Raw genomic sequence first — 22,173 nt, 5'->3', positions numbered from 1 at the left:
TCAGTTCACAGTTTCCGAAGTTTCTCTTTATCACAGCAGGGTGAGTGAGATGAGTGGGCAGCATAGGAGGCTGTATATCTTGTGGAAGAAAGGAACCAAAAAGAGACACAGAAAGGGGCCAGGAACAAGACATCCCAAAATCATGTCTTTGGTGACCTACTTCATCTAGGTTTATCCTATGATCTGGGGTTTCCAGAACCTTTCTGATCAAGTTCTTGTTATATATCCATTTTCATGAGACACTTTATATCAAAAGAGTAAAAAAATGCACCAATGGTATTGGGATAATTCTACAATGTTTATATACTATAATGGCTTTGGTCTTAACAATTATGTACCTCTTATACTTTATGTTCAAACAGAATACATGCTATGAAACTTTGTATACTGATACAATATGGTGAAACCAAAAGACTGCTTCTTTTTTTAAAATTAGATATTTTCTTTATTTACATTTCAAATGTTATCCCCTTTCCTAATTTCCTCTCTGAAAATCACCTATATCCTCCCCCCTCTTCCTGCTTCCCAACCCACCCACTCCCAATTCCTGGCCATGGCATGCCTCTATACTGGGGCATAGAACCTCCACAAGACCAAGAGTCTCTCCTCCCATTGATGACCGACTAGGCCATCCTCTGCTACATATGCAGCTAGAGACATGAGTCCCATTATGTGTTTTCTTTGATTGTTGGTTTAGTCCCAGAGCTTCTGGGGTCCATTGGATGGAACACAGGATCCCAATGAAGAAGCTAGAGAAAGTACCCAAGGAGCTGAAGAGGTTTGCAGCCCTATAGGAGGAACAACAATGTGAACTAAACAGACTGTTTCTTTAAAAACAATTTAGCCGGGCAGGGGTTGGGCACGCCTTTAATCCCAGCACTTGGGAGGCAGAGGCAGGTGGATTTCTGAGTTCGAGGCAAGCCTGGTCTACAGAGTGAATTCCAGAATAGCCAGGACTACACAGAGAAACCCTGTCTCGAACTCCCCCCCAAAAAACAACAACAACAACAACAACAACAACAACAACAAAAACAATTTAAAATATACTTCTTTGCATCCTCATCTGCACACAGTTCTGGACACCACTAGGCATGCAGCATATAAGCCTGGCATCTCTAATAAGCTGTTCTGTCTACATGCTATGCCATCATGAAGTCACAGAAGTGTTTTAATTACAGACATTCCTTATTAACTCAATGAAACATATCTGCCTCCTCAATATTGTATATCAATGTCTTCCATATACAGTCCTTATTAGATGATCATTTACTAGAAAGCTTGCAAATCTCTGTCCTAAATATTCACCTGAGTTCAAATAGTGATAGTTCAACAGCAACTATGGTATGAGAGATTAGGGAAAGAAAACAAGGAGTAATGCGAAAATCATACTAAGAATACACATTTTATGATTAAGATACATCACAATGTGGATAGAGAGAATGAAGGAATGAACTATGAATGAATGAATGAACGAATGAATGAAATAATAAATCATTGTATCTTCTTAGAAATAATGTGCATTTGTCAACAGCCAGGCACTTGTGTCAGCCCTTTTGCTACATATACAGTCAAAGAATGAACTCTTCTTACTTCCCGTTTGAATACTTCTATTACCATCCAGCCTTTCTCAATAAAGGTCTGTTGCTTAATCCTTCCCTTGGAAGGGCTGGCCAGGGTACATAATTCCTTTAAGTTTTCTATATGCCTCTCTGCCAAGAACTGGGGGTCATTTCATTATAACTGCATCATGAGTCTAATGCTATCATGAACCTCCCTGTGAAAATTGACCTTCATATAGAGATCTGCAATTCTGAAACATCTTAACCAAACTGGTAAGAATTCTGTTAGAACTTCCAGGTTTGGGTATTGCATGGATCTGCAGAGTTTTAGGCTAGAAAAAAAAGAACACTTCTGCAGAGTGCCAGCAGCTACCACTGATGAATATCAAACACTTCTTGACCTGAGTCAAAAAGAAGATCAAACCCCATCTTCATAGCACTATCTGAGTAGTCTCAAATGTGTAACTGGAGATATGTGTGGATCCTCTGGGTCACTCACTACCCAGTGCTCTTACATGATCACTCTTGATTTTGAAATCAAGTGTCACTGCATGTAATCTTACCAAAAAGTATTATCCAAAAAGTGCATGTGTTGCCTACTGCTTTTTTAGCATTGGGGCTTGCACTTAGAAGAACTGTGTTTTAAGGTAGGCTGGGCTATAGCCAAGCAAAAAGGTCTGCAGAAGCCCCACTTCATCTCTGTTTCTCAGTTCCCTCGGTGGTGAATAGGATGAACATGCTCTCGAGGGTTTCTCTTTGATGACTATACAATGAATCCACGGATGCTCTTGAGGGTTTCTCTTTGATGACTATACAACGAATCCATGGTTCAAATGTACCATAATTATGGTGGTGCTTTCAGAGATTAATACATTAGTAATAAACACAAGTCCGAATGAAAGTTGACTGTGACTTCTTTTGATATCTCTCCAAATACCCAATATAGTGATGATGTTGTGGCCAGAGACATAAAGTCACTTTTGCTTTTCACTCTTGCTCTGACCCTCAGACAATTCATTAAACATGTGCTTATTATGTGTCTCATGGATTACATCCTTTCCTATCACTGGTGGCATTACACTGGGTTAGCAGCTTTACGTGGAGACACCCTTGTTCCTTGAGCCAAGAAGTACAGATAGCCAAGAATGACATCATTCTATTCCCAAACTGCCACAGATCTTTTCAGAGACCACTGCACAATGTAATGTGATCAAGGTTAAGTACAACCCACTCTTATCTTTGTACCCAAGTCAAAGTTCTTTCAGCTGTCTGCTTTGATACTAGATTAATGACTTCTGCTCATTGTTACAAAGGTCTACCAGTTACCCCACAATCTATTCTCATCTATCTGCCTGTGGCTTATCCACAACACCAGGCTTTCTTCTTTGCCTCTAGCACCAAGTTCCAAGCCAAGCTTTAACTCTGTGCCAAAGAAATACACACCAAATCTAATATTAGCCTAATGAGAAAAGGCTATCTCCTGCCAAAGATTCACATAATGTATCCGAAAGCCAAGTGAGGCAATTATTCCCTGTTTCAGAGGTTGGTATTATTTCTCCCTTATATAATACAACAATCAAGATTGCTGTGTTTCTTTCAAAGGAGTAAAGAATACGCAGCATTTTAACCTCTTCTTGTGCTGGTTGGCTAGCTTCTGAGTGCAACAGACTGTATTTTTTTCTTTTCAAATAAATAGATCATTTGTTCATTTAATGTTTAGGCAATAACCCCCCCCCACCCCGAATTTGGAGCTATTAAACTGAGACTTTTGATCTTTCTTCCTGCAGTTATTAAACAGAAACTACATTTTAGTGAACTACTTAAATTCCCAGGTTTCTGAATTGTAAAACAGAGGTGGAAATTTTATAAACATAAGTATGAGGCAGAACTATAAATGAGAGGGACAATCAAAAACTCACCTCTGAAAGAGCATTATGGGAGGTGAAGAAGATTCTTAAAAGTCATATTAGATTTTGTGTCCCTGGTCCCTTAGAGACCAGTCTGCACAGGTGAGAGTGTGGACTGCAGAAGCGGCACAGCTTCTGGGACAGGCCGTTTTGGGCTCCAGACATCTGGGCACCTTCCCCGCCAGAGGTGAGGTGGCTGCCTGAGAGGGCTCTGACTGCCTAAGCAGGTGAGGGAACCATCTTGTGTCCCCGGTCCCTCAGGGACCAATATGTGCAGGTGAGCACGAGGACTGCAGAGGCAACACATCTTCTGGGACAGGCCCTGTTTCGGGCCTTCATCTTCAGCCAGGAGGCAGGCCTGAACACCAGACCTTGGTGCACCTTGCCTGCAGAGAGTACTCTGAACACTGAGACTCAGGAGACAGCTGAACTCCCAGGACTGCTGACAGAGGCTAACAGAATCACAGGAGAAACAAACTCCAGCCAGAGACAAATATAAAAACTAATGCCAGAGATTACCAGATGGCGAAAAGCAAATGAAAGAATCTTACTAACAGAAACCAAGACTGCTCACCATCATCAGAACCCAGCACTCCCACTTCAGCCAGTCCTGGATACCCCAAAACACATGAAAAGCAAGATTTGGATTTAAAATCATATTTCATGATGCTGGTAGAAGACTTTAAGAAGAGCATTAACTCACTTAAAGAAGTACAAGAGAATACTGTTAAACAGGTAGAAGTCCTTAAAGAGGAAACACAAAAATCCCTCAAGAAATTACAGGAAAACACAACCAAACAGGAGATGAAATTGAACAAAACCATCCAAGACCTAAAAAAGGAAGTAGAAACAATAAAGAAAACCCAAACTGAGACAACTCTGGAGAGAGAAACCCTAGGAAAAAAATCAGGAACCATAGGTGAGAGCATCAGCAACAGAATACAAGAGATGGAAGAGAGAATTTCAGGTGCAGAAGATTCCATAGAGAACATGGGCACAACAATCAAAGAAAATGCAAATGCAAAAAGATCCTAACTCAAAACATCCAGGAAATCCAGGACACAATGAGAAGACCAAACTTTAGGATAATAGGTATAAATGAAAATGAAGATTTTCAACTTAAAAGACCAGCAAATATCTTCAACAAAATTATAGAAGAAAACTTTCCAAACCTAAAGAAAGAGATGCCCATGAACATACAAGAAGCCTACAGAACTCCAAATAAACTGGACCAGAAAAAAATTCCTCCCAACACATAATAATCAGAACAAAAAAAATGCACTAAATAAAGATAGAATATTAAAAGCAGTAAGGGGAAAAGGTCAAGTAACAAATAAAGGCAGGCCTATTAGAATGACACCAGACTTCTCCCCAGAGACTATGAAAGCCAGTGGATCCTGGACAGATTTCATACAGACCCTAAGAGAACACAAATGCCAGCCCAGGCTACTATACCCAGCAAAACTCTCAATTACCATAGATGGAGAAACCAAAGTATTCCATGTTAAAACGAAATTCACACAATATCTTTCCATGAATCCAGCCCTTCAAAGGATAACAAAGGGAAAACACCAACACAAGGATGGAAACCATGCCATAGAAAAAGCTAAAAAGTAATCCTTTAACAAACCTAAAAGAAGACAGCTGAAAGAACAGAATCCCAACTTTAACAACAAAAATAACAGGAAGCAACAATTACTTTTCTTTAATTTCTCTTAACATCAAAAGACTTAATTCCCCAATAAAAAGGCATAGACTAATAGACTGGCTACACAAATAAGACCCAACATTTTACTGCTTACAGGAAACCAACTTGAAAGAAAAAGACAGACACTACCTCAGAGTGAAAGGCTGGAAAACAATTTTCCAAGCAAATGGTCTGAAGAAACAAGCTGGGGTAGCCATTTGTACTGTTTAGTTTTGTGTCAACTTGACACAAGCTGGAGTTATTACAGAGAAAGGAGCTTCAGTTGAGGAAATGCCTCCATGAGATCCAACTGTAAGGCATTTTCTCAATTAGTGATCAAGGGGGAAAGGCACCTTGTGGATGGGACCATCTCTGGGCTGGTAGTCTTGGGTTCTATAAGAGAGCAGGCTGAGCAAGCCAGGGGAAGCAAGCCAGTAAAGAACATCCCTCCATGGCCTCTGCATCAGCTCCTGCTTTCTGACCTGCTTGAGTTCCAGTCCTGCATCCTTTGGTGATCAGCAGCAATGTGGAAAGCTTAAGCTGAATAAACCCTTTCCTCCCCAACTGCTTCTTGGTCATGATGTTTGTGCAGGAATAGAAACTCTGACTAAGACAAATTGGTACCAGCAGAGTGGGGTATTCCTGTGACAACCTGACCATGTTTTGGGGAGGACTGTGGAAGGACTTTGGAACTTTGGTCTTGAATACCCATTCATTGTTAAGAGCTCTGTCAGATGTTTTGTAGGAGCTTGGAAGATAATGTTGAGAACAGTGCAGATGATGGAGGCCTGGCTTATGAAATTTCAGAGGGAAAATTAAAGACTCTTTTCAGGGCCATTGCTGTTTTGATTGTGAAGATTCTGTAGTTCTCATTATCTTGGGCTGAAGAATCAGCTGTGATTAACAAGATACCAGAACTACTAAAGCAAAAACTTTGCATTACTGGGACTATTGATGCTGGTTAGCTGGAGCTAAGAAATTAGCGGTGATTAAGAAGAGACCAGCATCATTGAGGTGACATCTGGGAAGTGTTTTCTGAAAGCACAAAGAGGCTGTGTTCCAGAGATAGCCAAGGTTGTACTCCTGCTGCAGCGGGACTTGGTAATATGTAAGGGTCACCCAGGTGGTACTGGTTTTGAAAGGATGAAGGGGTCATGCAGAGCAGCTGAGGCTCAGCACTGTGAGAGGCCATGGAAGGCCATTGGTGAAGGTGCAGCCTCAGTTGCAATTGAAGGCCCAGGACTGAAGGGGTCATGCAGTGTTTTGGAGATGCCAGTACCATGAGATGACCACCAAGAGCAGCAGCAGCAGTGGAGTACAGGCATCTAGAGCCTAGAGGATGACGAGTGTGCTACAAAGGGCATGGCTGGAGAAGTGACCCAAGCCCTTGGAGGAGCCCAGAAGATCGTGAGTTGGATCCCAGACATTGGACAGTTAGAGACTGATTTTTGATTTTGATTGTGACTGTGCCCTGATATTTTCCCTATTGAAGAAAGAAACTGTTTTAGTGGAGCCCACACTTAAGAGACTTTTAATTGTAAAAAGACTTTGAATTTTAAAAGTGATGGATATTTTAAAGAGATTGAAAATTTAAGAATATGTAAAGACTGTGGGACTTTTAAAGTTATTTAGATCTTGGGGATGAATAAGAATGTAAGGATTGAGGCTTACTAGTGATGTGTTTGTGTGTCAAGTTGACAAGGGGTCAATTGTACTGGTTAGTTTTGTGTCAGCTTGACACAGCTGGAGTTATCACAGAGAAAGGAGCTTCAGTTGAGGAAATGCCTCCATGAGATCCAACTGTAAGGCATTTTCTCAATTAGTGATCAAGGGGGAAAGGCCCCTTGTGGGTGGGACCATCTCTGGGCTGGTAGTCTTAGGTTCTATAAGAGAGCAGGCTGAGCAAGCCAGTAAAGAACATCTCTCCATGGCCTCTACATCAGCTCCTGCTTTCTGACCTGCTTGAGTTCCAATCCTGACTTCCTTTGGTGATGAACAGCAGTATGGATGTGTAAGCCGAATAAACCCCTTCCTCCCCAACTTGCTTCTTGGTCATGATGTTTGTGCAGGAATAGAAACCTGACTAAGACACCATTCTAATATTGAATAAAATTGACTTGCCACCCAAAGTTATCAAAAAAGACAAGGAGGGGCACTTCATACTCATCAAAGGTAAAATCTACCAAGATGAACTCTCAATTCTGAATATCTATGCTCCAAATGCAAGAGCAGTCACATTCATTAAAGAAACTTTAATAAAGCTCAAAGTACACATTGCACCTCACACAATAATAACTTCAACACCCCACTCTCACCAATGGACAGATCTTGGAAACAGAAAATAAACAGAGACACATTGACATTAACAGAAGTTATGAAACAAATGGATTTAATAGCTATCTACAGAACACTTTATCCTAAACGCAAAGGATATATCTTCTTCTCAGCACCACATGGTGCCTCCTCCAAAATTGACCATTAGTCACAAAACAGACCTCCACAGATACAAAAATATTGAAATTATCTCATGCATCCTATCAGATCACCACAGACTAAGTCTGATCTTCAATAACAGCATAAATAATAGAAAGCCAACATTCACGTGGAAAAGGAACAACACTCTACTCAATGATACCTTGATCAAGGATGAAATAAAGAAAGAAATTAAAGACTTTTTAGAGTTTCATGAAAATGAAGCCACAACATACCCAAACTTATGGGACACAATGAAGGCAGTGCTAAGAGGAAATCTCATAGTCCTGAGTGCCTCCAAAAAAAAAAAAAAAAAAAAAACTAGAGAGAGAACACACTAGCAGCCTGACAGCACACCTAGAAGCTCTAGAACTAAAGAAGCAAATTCACCCAAGAGGAGTAGACAGCAGGAAATAGTCAAACTAAAGGGATGAAATCAACTAAGTGGAAACAAAAAGAACTATTCAAAGAATCAACCAAACCAGGAGTTGGTTCTTTGAGAAAATCAACAAGATAGATAAACACTTAGCCAGAGGGTATGGGTACAGTATCCTAATTAACAAAATCAAAAATGAAAAAGGAGAAGTAACAACAAAACCCGAGAAAAACAAAAACATCATCAGATCCTATTACAAAAGGCTATACTCAACAAAACTGGAAAACCTGGATGAAATGCACAACTTCCTAGACAGATACCAAATACCAAAGTTAAATCAGGATCACTTTAACGATATTAACATTCCTGTTTCCACTGAAGAAAAAGAAGCATTCATCAATAGTCTCCCAAGCCAAAAAAGCCCAGGACTGGATGGGTTTAGTGCAGAGTTCTATCAGACCTTCAAAGAAGACCCAATTCCAACTCTCCTCAAACTATTCCACAAAATAGAAACAGAAGGTACTCTACCCAATCCATTCTATGAAGCCACAATTACTCTGATACCTAAACCACAAAAAGATCCAACAAAGAAAGAGAACTTCAGACCAATTTCCCTTATAAATATCGATGCAAAAATATTCAATAAAATCCTCGCAAACCTAATCCAAGAACACATAAAAACGATCATCTATCATGACAAAGTAGGCTTTGTCCTAGAGATGCAGAGATGGTTTAATATACAGAAATCCATCAACGTAATCCACTATATAAACAAACTCTAAGACAGAAACCACATGATCATCTCATTAGATGCTGAGAAAGCATTTGACTAAATCCAACACCCCTTCATGATAAAAGTCATGGAAAGATCAGGAATTCAAAGCCCATACCTAAAAATAATAAAAGCAATATACAGCAAACCAGTAGCCAACATCAAACTAAATAGAGACAATCTCAAAGCAATCCCACTAAAATCAGGGACTAGACAAGGCTGCCCAATTTCTCCCTACCTATTCAATATAGTCTTTGAAGTCCTAGCCAGAGCAATTTGACAACAATAGAAGATAACGGGGATACAAATTGGAAAGGAAGAAATCAAAATATCACTATTTGCAAATAGTATATATAAGTGACCCCAAAAATTCGACCAGAGAACTCCTAAACCTGATAAACAGCTTCAGTGAAGTAGCTGGATATATTATTAAGTCAAACAAATCAATGGCCTTTCTCTACACAAAGGATAAACGGACTGAGAAAGAAATTAAGGAAACAATACCCTTCACAAATAATATAAAATACCTTGGTGTGACTCTAACTAATGACGTGAAAGATCTGTATGATAAGAACTTCAAGTCTCTGAAGAAAAAATTGAAGAAGATCTCAGAAGATGGAAAGTTCTCCCATGCTCATGGATTGGCAGGATTAATATTATCAAAATGGCTATCCTGCCGAAAGCAATCTACAGATTCAATGCAATCCCCATCAAAATTCCAACTCAATTCTTCACTGAGTTAGAAAGGGTAATTTCCAAATTCATCTGGAGTAATAAAAAAAACCTAGGATAGCAAAAACTCTTCTTAACAATAAAAGAAACTCCGGGGGAAACACCATGCTTGACCTCAAGCTGTACTACAGAGCAATTGTGATAAAAACTGCATGGTACTGGTACAGTGACAGACAGGTAGATCAATGGAATAGAACTGAAGACCCAAAAATGAATCCACACACCGATGGTCACTTGATCTTTGACAAGGGAGCTAAGACCATCCAGTGGAAAAAAGACAGCATTTTCAACAAATGGTGCTGGCACAAATGGTGGGTATCCTGTAGAAGAATGTGAATTGATCCATTTTTATCTCCTTGGACAAAGCTCAAGTCTAAGTGGATCAAAGAACTCCTCATAAAACTAGAGACACTGAAATTTATAGAGGAGAAAGTAGGGAAAAGCCTGGAAGATATGGGCACGGGGAAAAATTCCTAAACAGAACAGCAATAGCTTGTGCTGTAAGATTAAGAATTGACAAATGGGATTGCAAAGCTTCTGCAAGGCAAAAGATACTGTCAATAAGACAGATTTGGAAAGGATTTTTACTAATCCTAAATCTGATAGGGGACTAATATCCAATATATACAAAGAACTCAAGAAGCTGGACTCCAGAAATTCAAATAACCCCATTAAAAATGGGGTACAGAGCTAAACAAAGAATTCTCAACTAAGGAATACCAAAGGGCTGAGAAGCACCTGAAAAAATGTTCAACATCCTAATTATCAGGAAAATGCAAATCAAAACAACCTTGAGATTGCACCTCACACCAGTCAGTATGGCTAAGATAAAAAATTCAGGTGATAGCAGATACTGGCGAGGATGTGGAGAAAGAAGAACACTCCTCCATTAGCACTAGGATTGCAAGCTTGTACAACCACTCTGGAAGTCAGACTCGTGGTTGCTCAAAAAATTGGACATAGTACTACTGGAAGATCCAGCAATACACCTCCTGGACATATACCTAGAAGATGTTCCAACTGGTAAGAAGGACACATGCTCCACTATGTTCATAGCAGCCTTATTTATAATAGCCAGAAGCTGGAAAGAACCCAGATGTCCCTCAACAAAGGAATGGATACAGAAAATGTGGTACATATACACAATGGATTACTACTCAGCTATTATAAACAATGAATTTATGAAATTCTTGGGCAAATGGATGTATCTGGAGGATATTATCCTTAGTGAGGTAACCCAATCACAAAAGAAGTCTCATGATATGCACTCACTGATAAGTGGATATTAGCCCAGAAACTTAGAATACCAAAGATACAATCTGCAAAACACAAGAAAATCAAGAAGAAGGAAGACCAATGTGTGGATACTTCATTTCTCCTTAGAATTGGGAACAAAATACCCATGCAAGGAGTTACAGAGACAAAGTTTGTAGCTAACATGAAAGGATGGACCATCCAGAGACTACCCCACCCAGTGATACATCCCATAATCAGCCAACAAACCCAGACACAATTGCATATGCCAACAAGATTTTGCTGAAAGGACCCTGATATAGCTGTCTCTTGTGTGGCTATGCCAGTGCCTGTCAAATACAGAAGTGGATGCTCACAGTCATCTATAGGATGGAACACAGGGCCCACAATGGAGGACATAGAGAAAGTATCCAAGGAACTGAAGGGGTCTGCAACCCTATAGGTGGAACAACAATATGAAATAACCAGTACCCCCAGAGTTCGTGTCTCTAGCTGCATATGTAGCAGAAGATGGCCTAGTCGGCCATCATTGGGAAGAGAGGCCCCTAGGTCTTGCAAAGTTTATATGTCCAGGGGAATGCAGTACATATACAGTACAGGGGAATGCCAGAGCCAAGAACTGGGAGTGGGTGAGTAGGGGAGCAGGGCACGGGGAGCGTATAGGGAAATTTCGGGATATCATTTGAAATATAAATAAAGAAAATATCTAATTAAAAATAAAAGAAGATAAATGAAAAAAAAGAAAGAAAAAAGTCATCTTAAAGAAGTCTAAGAATATGCCAGGTTGCCTTCCCAAGAAACACATAGAAAATTAATTCAAGAAATCAAGACCATCTACTTTCCCAAAGATTGTTATGGCACTTGTGATGACACAGAGCAGAATCCCAGGATTAGAAATAGTGAGACTCCTGCCTGCCTCTAGATTCATCATTCCATCATCATTTGTAAAGCCTGTTTTTGTTTTGTTCAGTTTTGTTTTGGAGAAAGGTTTTCTCCATGTATTCTGTGTAGCCCTGGCTATCCAGGAACTCACTCTGTAGACAAGGCTGGCCTCAAACTCAGAGATCTACCTACATCTGTCTCTTGATGAAGCCAGATTGTCAACTGCCAGAGCATTAAGGAATGTCCCTTGCAAAAGGGCCATCTGCTTATTTTAATAAATTTTGTTCATACTGGAACATAAATCCACCTAGGCCTAAGGACAAGGTTCAGAGAGAATGTCAGCCTTTGTCAGTCTTCCTTCTTCTTGAGCTTCATGTGGTCTGTGAATTGTATCTTGGAGTTTTGGGGCTAATATCTACTTATTAGTTAGTGCATACCATGTGTGTACTTTTGTAAGTGGATTACCACACTCAGGATATTTTCTACTTCCATCCATTTGCTTTAGAATTTCATGAATTCATTGTTTTTAATAGCTGAGTAGTACTCCATTGTGTAAACTTACCACATTTTCTGTATCCATTCCTCTGTTGAAGGACATCTGGGTTCTTTCCAGCTTCTGGCTATCATAAATAAGGCTGATATGAACATAGTGGAACATGTGTCCTTGTTATATATTGTATATACCCAGGAGTGGTATATCTGGGTCCTCCGGTAGTACTATGTGCAATTTTCTGAGGAGCCACTAACAATGAAACCTTCTTCCCCTTTCTAAGAAGGACCAAAGCATCCACAGGGGCAAATATGGAGTTAAAGTGTAGAGCAGAGACTGGAGGAAAGGCCATCCAGAGACTGCCCCACCTGGGGATCCATCCAGGCTTCTGAGGAACAAAAATTTTAAATGATAAATTAAACCTAAGCCTATGTTATGTCAGTGTTGGACAAGACAAACAAGCAAAAGGAAAACAACCCAAGAGAAGGCAGCCAAAGAATCAGAGACACACTTGTTCACACACTCAGGAATCCCATAAAAATCACTACACTGGAAGCCATACTATATACTCAGAGGATCTGCAGTCTGTGCAGGCCCTGTGGGTGCTATATCCATCTCTGGGAGTCCCTATGGGCTTTGTTCATGTTGATTCAGAGGCCCTTGTTTTCTTGGTGTCTTCCATCTCCTCTGACTCTTAAAATCTTTCTGCCTCCTCTTCTGTGGGGTTCCCTGAACCCTGAGGGGAAGAATCTACATCTATGATGTTTAAAATTATGAAAAACTACAAACATAACGCAATAAAACTCATGTGACAATCCTTACACAGGTTTTAACATTGCTTAAGAGTTTGTAATAATTGGGTTAGAGAGATGGCTCAGTGATTGAACATTCTTACAGAGGAATCAAGTTCAATTCTCAAAGCCCATGTAGAATGGGGTAACAATTGCCTGTAACTCCAGATTCAGGGGATATGACATCATTTTCTTCCTTCCAGTGGCACCTTCACTCATATGCTTCTACACAGACACACACACACACACACACACACGCACATTAAATATAAGTCTTAAGAAAGTAATTAATGTAGGGAACTATAACAGGTTTCCAGAGTAAAGTCTAGGAAATATACACTTTGCAAAACTGGTCAAAAGCTGATAATAATTGAGGCAATATACAATGTGACCAGGAAACCTGGACAGAACTTCAGATCCCCAGGTAGGAACAAATGCAGAATTAGTACCTCATTAGATAATATCTATGGCCCAAGCCACAGAAGGCTAAGATCTAGTAACTCACTTTCTCAATGAATAAAATGTTATCAACAAGAATTAAAAGCTGTACTACTGTAGCAAACAAACTTGCCAGCAGGAATAGAAGCCACACAAAGAAACTTACCAGCCTAGAAGGAAAAGTATTAACAAGCAGAAAAAAATCATGGTGAAACTATGAATACAAAATTTCTGGAAGAGCCTTTTAAATAAATATAATCAAACAAAACCCAAGTGCAGAAAGCCCCCCCCCCTCCCCATCACCTCCATGTGAATATAATGTACTGCTCAAAACACACAGCAAACACTCCCCTACTCTGGGGTGCCCTTATTCAAAGGATTCAAAGAACATTTTTACATATGTGGTGACATTACACACCATGCAGTAACACTCCTTCCTCAGGCTAAAATATCATCACTTGTACACAGCACCCCTACACCCTGAAAAGGATGTGCTCTCTTCCACTGTATGGACACAGATTGCTTCTTTAGCCAGTGTATTGTGAAAGGGCACAAATTATTTTTAATATTTTCATACAGTAGAGTGTTGCGTTGACCATTATCCTACATCCACCTTTGTATATCTTATCGTTTCCTTAGGACAAGTTCCTAGAAAGAAAATCATTGGTTGGCAAATCACACCCACTAAAAATCTTAGGAATGACTATCAAACTACCTCCAGATAAGCTGTGCTGGTTTGCACATCTGAATGTCTTTTCATGCCAGAGGTTCAATAGGCAAGGTGAGAATGGGTCAAATTAGCAAAGAGAAAGAAGAAGAGGGCTCACAGTCCTGCCTACCCTCTACGAACAACAGAAGAGGAATCACAAACATGTCTATATGTACACAAAACAAGTCTGTGCAACAGATACCAAGTTGTGATGCCCCTGGACCCTCAGTCATCATCATAGGGTACCATAACTGTAGGTTCCCATCAACCAGCGTCACCTGTTAGCCCTCTGTGAAAAGGGCAAATTGAAATTTCTACTCTGTTTACCGCTAAGCATGCCAATGTGAAGACCCTAGAATCTTGTTTATGTACTTCACTGTAGATGATTTAGACAAACTACAATGAACATAATTTCTAAATGTGGTCTATTGTTCTGAAAAGGCAGAGGGATGCTTTACAGAGTCGTACCTTTTTTTTTTCTTCCAGAAGCACAAAATCACACATTCACCATGAATTCAGAAGTAATCAAACCACTTAAGATCTGAACCGATTTTCTGTAAATATTTTTAAAGAACAGAGATATAATTTGGAAATATGTAATTACATTTGAAGTAAAATGAAACAAATATCAAGAATTAGTTTTCTCTTTTACCCAGTGGGAGTCTTAATATTTTAGACACTCTGTAACTCTGGCAAGCTCTAGTTATCTTTCTGTGTAAGAGCTGACCCTAAGGATACTTTTCCCTATATCCTCAGAATAACTCTGTAACGCTGCAGCCTGATTAGCTTTAGATGGCACGGCAAATCTCACTTATCACCAGCTCTGCTCACAAGCCCAGCTCAGAAAGTCCACCAGTTTCCTTTAAGGAGCTATTTCTCTGCACAGAAATCTCCAGGGGAAGGTGCTTACAGAGTCTTCCTCAGCAATCATTCGCCAGTTCTTACATCCCACCCAGAGATACATGTGAGCAATGTCATCCGTTTTTAATTATCTAGTCAGAGAGGAAGCAATAATGATCATTATTCATAACTACAGGTAAAGCAAGAACAAAATCACATTGTTATCTAGAAAATATAATTCTGGAGAGAAGATCATTGTATAACAGCCAGGTCACCTTCCTACTTCCAGTTTTCCTTGGGAACTTACATTTGCTTTCTAAGTTGCATATATTCACTCAATAAACACAGAAAGAGGAAACAAATGTCTATGAAGATTAATTCCCTCCATTTCTAATGAGAAAGTTAAAATGAACATCTTTGACACTCGGCATGGATATTGTTACTGAGTTTATACAAAAATCCATACAATGACTATTTTCCTTTCATTGAAAATCGATCCTTTTCTCAAGCAATATATCCTAATTACAGTTTCCCTCCCTCTGCTCCTCCCAGTTCCTCCCCACTTCTCCTCCCATCCAGATCCAAACCCTTTCTATCTCTCTAGAAAATAAGAGTTTGCAAGACCTAGGGGCCTCTCTTTCCAATGATGGCTAACTAGGCCATCTTCTGCTACATATGCACCTAGAGACACGAGCTCTGGTGGTACTGGTTAGTTCATATTGTTGTTTCACCTATAGGGTTGCAGACCCCTTCAGCTCTTTGGGTACTTTCTCTAGCTCCTCCATTGGGGGCCCAGGGAATGCCGAGGCCAAGTAGTGGGAGTAGATGGGTAGGGGAGGAGGCGGGGGGGAGGTTTAGGGAACTTTCAGGATAGCATTTGAAATGTAAATAAAGAAAATATCTAATAAAAAAAGGAGAAAAAGAAAATAAGAGGCTTCTAAGAGCTAATCATAGAAATGTAACAAAATAAAATATTACAAGATAAAACAAAAACTATCATATCAAATTTGGACAAGACCAACCAACAGAAAGAAAAGAAGCCAAGAAAATCTCACTCGCACACTCAGGTGTACCATAAAACCACCAAACTGGAAGCCCTAATGTGGTAAGCAAAGGAGCTGGTGCAGACCTGTGCACGCTGCCTCGGTCTCTGTGCATTCACATGATCTTTGCTCAGGTTGCCTCCGAAGACCTTGGTTTCTTGGTGTCCCTCACTCCCTCTGACTCTTACATTCTCTCTGCTTCCTCTGCTGAGTGAGTTCCCTGCGCTCTGCGGGGGTGAGGGGGGTGGGGGATTTCATGGAGACCAGCCACTCCATCTGAGTGTTCTAAGGTCTTTTTCTCTCTCCCTCTCCCTCACACCTCCCCCCCCCCAAAAAAAAAATGTCTGGTTTGGGTCTCTGTATTTACACACCATTTCTTAGGACAAGAGAAATCCTTTATAAGAGGCTGTCCTCAAGAAAACCTCACCGTTTGGTATACTTTCAGTGCATACTTCCTCAGTTTTATGGCATCTACATTTAGGCCAAAGACTAAGAACTAACCCTTCATCAAAATAGAACAGCTGTATTTTCATCAACTAAGGTTTACTATTGTCTGACTCATAGGATGATTAAAGACATAATAAGCCCCAGCACCAAGAGTGCTCTAAATCTGCTATGTATGCATATATTTACAAAAGTCAGTTATTATCATTAATCGCCTTTGTCAGCAAAAGTCCCTTAGGATCAGGCTTTTACAAAATGTTTTCAGAAGCACAAAAAATCATTTACTCAGCTCATCTCGTCCTAATAGGGGAAGCAGATTTTAGGAATCCTTTATAGACAGAGAATATGAAGCCTGAAGTTGTATAAGTTGTGCAGAAAGAAAGAAAGAAAGAAAGAGAGAGAGAGAGAGAGAGAGAGAGAGAGAGAGAGAGAGAGAGAGAGAAAGAAAGAAAGAAAGAAAGAAAGAAAGAAAGAAAGAAAGAAAGAAAGAAGAAAGAAAGGACGGAGGGAGGGAGGGAGGGAGGGAGGGAGGGAGGGAAGAAGGGAGGAAGGAAGGAAGGGAGGAGGAAGGGAGGTGGGAGGGAGGAGGGAGGGAGGAAGGAAGGAAAAAGAAAGAAAGGTATAAACTCTATTGCTGTTAGACATGAGAGGCATTTTTTTTTTCTATAATCCATGGTCCAGAGCCTTGTACCTTGGGACAGCTACAAACATGTTTGGATTTCATCCGAAGAGAACTCAGTCAACACTGTCATCTATTATCATTTATCAGTGAGACATAGCATTGATATTACCACAGATACATCAGTGATTAGCAGGAGCATTATTAGCCCTTCCCTGTGGCTGACCACGGCTTAGCAGGGCTCCAGCCTCAGACTTAGAGTGCTTAATTGGCCAGCGGCTCACCTTTGCTGTCTCAGCTTCTCCCTGAAGTCTCCTGGGGGTTCCTTTTTGGTCAGGCACCTTCTGGAAAGTTCTGTTTTTAATGGATTGAGATTCTACACCTTCGCCTTCAATTTGCAGTTTAATTCCGTCAGCATGGGCAGAGTGATCAATACCCCGTGGATTCAAACCACAGTGGAGAGCTAAGAAAGATGAACAAACACAGCTCAGAAAAGGAGTCATACAAAGAAAGTGTCTGTGACAGAAAATATTTCATCAGGCCTAAGTGGGAAGGAAACAGAGTGTCTGGGAGCCGAGCGGTGGTATAATGACTATGAGACATAACATGGGTGAGGAAAGAAAACGGCATTGTGGGAAACCGAGCTTGGAAGCATAAATCCCAAACCCCTCAATCCCAAAGACTTACTTTGAGCACATTACTAATGCCCACAGTACAGATGGAGCCCCAGACCAGGCAGCTTCATTATTGCCTCCCACTTAGCTATTTCAATCCTGAAGTTTGGTTTATTGATCTCCCTTCATCTAGAACCTGTTCATTCCCTGCGCCCTACAGAATCCCTCTGGTCATAAAACATCCACTCAGTCTACCCTCTTGCATTCATTCAACCAATATTTATAGGGCATGTATATATACTGTCCCTGGGGTAGACTCTCAACCTAGACTTAAATGCACAGGTGGAACATTGTAAGAACTGAACAGACAAATGAACTAATGATTTTTTAATGGTATCTCTGCTACAAGAAAGGAAAGGAAAGACCAAGATCTATAGGGATTAGAGTACTCCCCGATAGCTTCAAATTTCTTGTTTTCATTTCTATACCATCTATACTGGCTAGTTTTGTGTCAACTTGACACAAGCTGGAGTTATCACAGAGAAAGAAGCTTCAGTTGAGGAAATGCCTCCATGAAATCCAGCTGTAAAGCATTTTCTCAATTAGTGATCAAGGGGGAAGGGCCCCTTATCGGTGGGACCATCCCTGGGCTGGTAGTCTTGGGTTCTATAAGAAAACAGGATGAGCAAGCCAGGGGAAGCAAGCCAGTAAGTAATATCCCTCCATGGCCTCTGCATCAGCTCCTGCTTTCTGACCTGCTTGAGTTCCAGTCCTGACTTCCTTTGATGATGAACAGCAAAGTGGAAGCGTAAGCTGAATAAACCCTTTCCTCCCCAACTGCTTCTTGGTCATGATGTTTGTGCAGGAATAGAAACCCTGACTAAGACACCATCTAAAATGAATATCTCTACCAATAAAACCTACAGATCATATTTTCGGATATTTATTCATTTAGAAAACATGTATACACGCCTCCTCTGTTCCTAATCTTATATAAGAAACGACAATGAATTTTTTGAGAATCATTTTTCCCCTATACAACTGCCACAGACCTCCACTTGCACATGTGCACATGGTGTATATAGACTTGTGTTTTAGGATGTGTCATAATAAATTATTTTGACTTTTTGTGTTCCAAACCATAAGATTTAAATTCCCATTCTCATGGTCAACTCTTTAATCTTAGATGGTTTAAAATCAAATACTAAAACCTCCCTTTTACCTCCATTAGGACATTAATTCACTGACAGTCTCCTATATTATATGATCATTAGCTTTCCCCCTTCTCATTTTTTCTCATTGGTTAGTCACCTCTGTAAGTCTACATAGTACATACAGCGATTTTCACTATCCATTCTAACCAGGCTATGGTTCCCTCTCCTCTTACTGACTCTTTAACGACTATTTTACAAGGAGAATGACTTTGAGAGAATATTTCCCAATAGAAGTGGGATTGGGCAGGTTCTTCCTATTCTTCATTTTCTTATTAACAGGTACCACCAATTCCCACTGCTTTTGATACAGGAAATACCAAATCTTAATGTGGCCAAAACTGAACTTCAGTTTGCCTACCACAAAAATCTGCCCATTGATTTCCCCAAAGCTGAGGAGTCATTCTTGGCTTCAATGTCTTGAATATTCACCAATCCCTCCCATCCATCAGTGAAACCATTAGCTGGAACAGAAACAACCGTACAAAAGCATCCTCAATTCCATCTCCTCTCTCACCACCATAGACCAAGACAGGTATCCCACAGTCAGACTGCCAACCTTATTCATCTCATTTTTCTTACCCCTTAAGACCCAAAAACATGTGTATATGTGTGTATATTATGTCATGAGACTCTTTTGCTTAAAACTTTCTCATGGCCTCATTTTACAGTTAGATGATTCAGAAAATGTCATCTGGTCCAGAAAGTCCCATCCTCTTTGACCTTGCCAGCTTCTCTATCCATACCAAATGTCCCTTGATCACCATGCTTTTTTCCACCACTTACCTTTCTCCCTTTACCAAGTTCTTGCCCAACTCAAAGACTCTGTACCTGTTTTTATGCTTAAAATGTTCTTTATGTTTCACCCTTAACATGACTTTTTTGTATGTGTCTTTTCCAACCGTCGACTTCACCCCTATCTATACCTTCCCATGTCCTTGTAGAATACCAGATACCTTGGAGAATAAATATCTAATAATATAAACCATCTGCTTAAAAGGGAGAACATAGGCAGGCAATTTCCTGCTATTTTATATACACATTATTAGTGTATTTCTTCTCCCCTAGACTCTAGTGTTACTAAAAGCAATGAACAGTCACATCACAAAGTTAAACTCTGAGCAAGGATCACTTCATGTGCCCTCCCTCAGGCTTTGTCCTGAACCTCAAATGATATTCACGAAAAACTCTACCAGACATAATTATATTCATTTTTCAGATAAGGGAAATGAGGCGCAAAAGGGTTATGGTCACCGAAGGTCACACAGATGTCTGCTGAAGGTCACAAAGATCAAGTATCATTTGGACTGCACATGCATTTAAGTTAGAGATGAGAATATCCAAACTAGATTAAATAGAAAGGGAACTTGTAAGCTTTTATAATGGAAGGTTCTATCTAAGTCCAAGTCCCAAGATAGAGGAGTTTATAGCTCAGCAGTCCTCTAAAGGACTTTTATCCCTCTGCCCATGTCTCCATGTTTCTATTGGTAGCATTGCCTTTGTCCTAGACATATAGACCCTGGAGTCACATGCTTCAAGTGTTAACATTGAAGAATAGAGAATTTAGCCATAGTTCTTTCTCCAATTCTTCTCTTCCTCTAAACTTTAAGCACTTCTCATTGGCTGACAGTGAATAACATGTTCATTATTGAACTAAGACCCTTGAGATGACCACAGTGAACTTAAGCCAAGTGAAGTTCAACTAAGGTCAGTTTCCCAAACATTCACTACTGCTACTCAACAGAATTGGTACAGAACAGATAGTTGTGAACAAACTCCCATGCTAGAATTACAGTGATGCAAAGAGAAGCAGGGAGAACATGAAACTAATTACTGTTAATATCAATCAGCTTCTCATCTCCAAAGACTAGCCTACTTAAAATGAATATTCAATTAAATATACTAAAATTGTGATTATTCTAAAAAGCTGTGCTTCAGTAGGGAGATAGTAGATTCACAAGGGATGGAGTTATACATTAATGAGGGAAAGAAAAATGCTCAGCTTTGATCTTTCTCTTCCAGGATGATCCCCTGTTGCTTTCTGCATTGAAATTCAGGTATGGGAATACCATTGAACTGCTGTGAGCTTCCAACACCTCGGATTCTCTTGCCCTATTGCCTTCCACCAAAGCAGACTTATACTCCCTTCATCCGTTCCCATGAGCCCCTCCCTTAGGAAAAAGTTTTATTCCATCTGTGCCCTAATCTAAATTTCTACCAGCAATCACCTGGCTTGCACTTGAAGGGATTGTTCATATGGAAGGAGAGGATGTCTTCAAACTGAAATCTTGACACCATGCTAAATCCATACACATCCATGCTGATGATTTTCTGTGATAACGGTTTTTAACAGTGACATTCTAACACACATTTTGGATTTTAACACTTCATGTTGAAATTTTCAATGCTAATAAATTAAATCAATGTCATAGCTGGGAAAACTTCAGGTAAAGACTATTGCTATTGATGCAATGATTAGAAACCTGTTAAGCAGAGGAATACTTGAGAAAACTCAAAGAAACATGAAGGGGGTCTCAAAGCTGACCCACAAGCAGCTAAGCCTATTAAACTGAGTAAATAACTTTTGTGAAAACAAGCAGGGGTAGGGACGAGACAGAAACAAGAAAGCAGAAGGGACACCAAGAACATGATGAGCAGAAATGAAGGTCACACCTTAGAAGAGGCCATTGGAACATCACTTGATTTGTAAATATCAGGGACCTGAAATTTCAGGGACGATAAAGCAAAGCCTGTCAGAAATATTTTAAAACAAATAAGTCCAAGAGCAAAAACCTAAATCAGTGCTAGGTTTACAGGCAAGGAGGGAATTGCTATGGGAGATTTAAATATTGGTGTGACAACTAAGACTACGTGTATAGAAAGTCAAGAAACTACACTGCGCCTCTGGTTTACAGACTCTCTTATACTTTGAACACCACATATTTTACTAGTGGAGAAAAATCTCCTACTGATTTAAGGCATAATTGTGTAAAGAGAGATGACTTGTGATTTATTCTATAGTTGAACAAATGTTTCTTTTCTTTTCTTCTTTTTTTTTTTGCATTTTTCATTCTCTTTTATTGTTGTGTCCATGTCTTCTTTTTTATTAGATATTTTCATTTACATTTCAAATGTTATCCCCAAAGCCCCCAAACCCTTCCCCCACCCAGCTCCCCAATCTACCCACTCCCACTTCCTGGCCCTGGCATTCCCCTGTACTGGGGCATATGATCTTTGCAAGACCAAGGGCCTCTCCTTCCATTGATGGCCAACTAGGCCATCCTCTGCTACATAGGCAACTAGAGACACAGCTCTGGGAGGGGGGGTACTGGT

At 40.1% G+C, this 22,173-nt stretch overlaps 1 protein-coding gene across 2 annotated transcripts in view; it reads right to left on the bottom strand.

Moving 5' to 3' along the window:
* The window catches only part of Samd12 (sterile alpha motif domain containing 12), a 454,418-nt gene that overhangs the window by 392,398 nt on the left and 39,847 nt on the right, over window positions 1-22,173 (bottom strand). For both annotated transcript variants that reach the window (XM_021183955.3, XM_021183956.2), the window contains exon 2: window positions 17,300-17,478. In XM_021183955.3, the coding sequence (XP_021039614.1) occupies window positions 17,300-17,478 (179 nt within the window). The remainder of the gene's footprint in view (window positions 1-17,299; window positions 17,479-22,173) is intronic.

The sequence above is a fragment of the Mus caroli genome, unplaced genomic scaffold, assembly GCF_978045245.1.
Source record: "Mus caroli unplaced genomic scaffold, Mus_caroli_1 scaffold_16, whole genome shotgun sequence".
Classification (NCBI taxonomy): Eukaryota; Metazoa; Chordata; class Mammalia; order Rodentia; family Muridae; genus Mus; species Mus caroli.
Note: the sequence above shows the minus strand (reverse complement) of the source record. Positions and strands in the feature narration are given on the sequence as shown.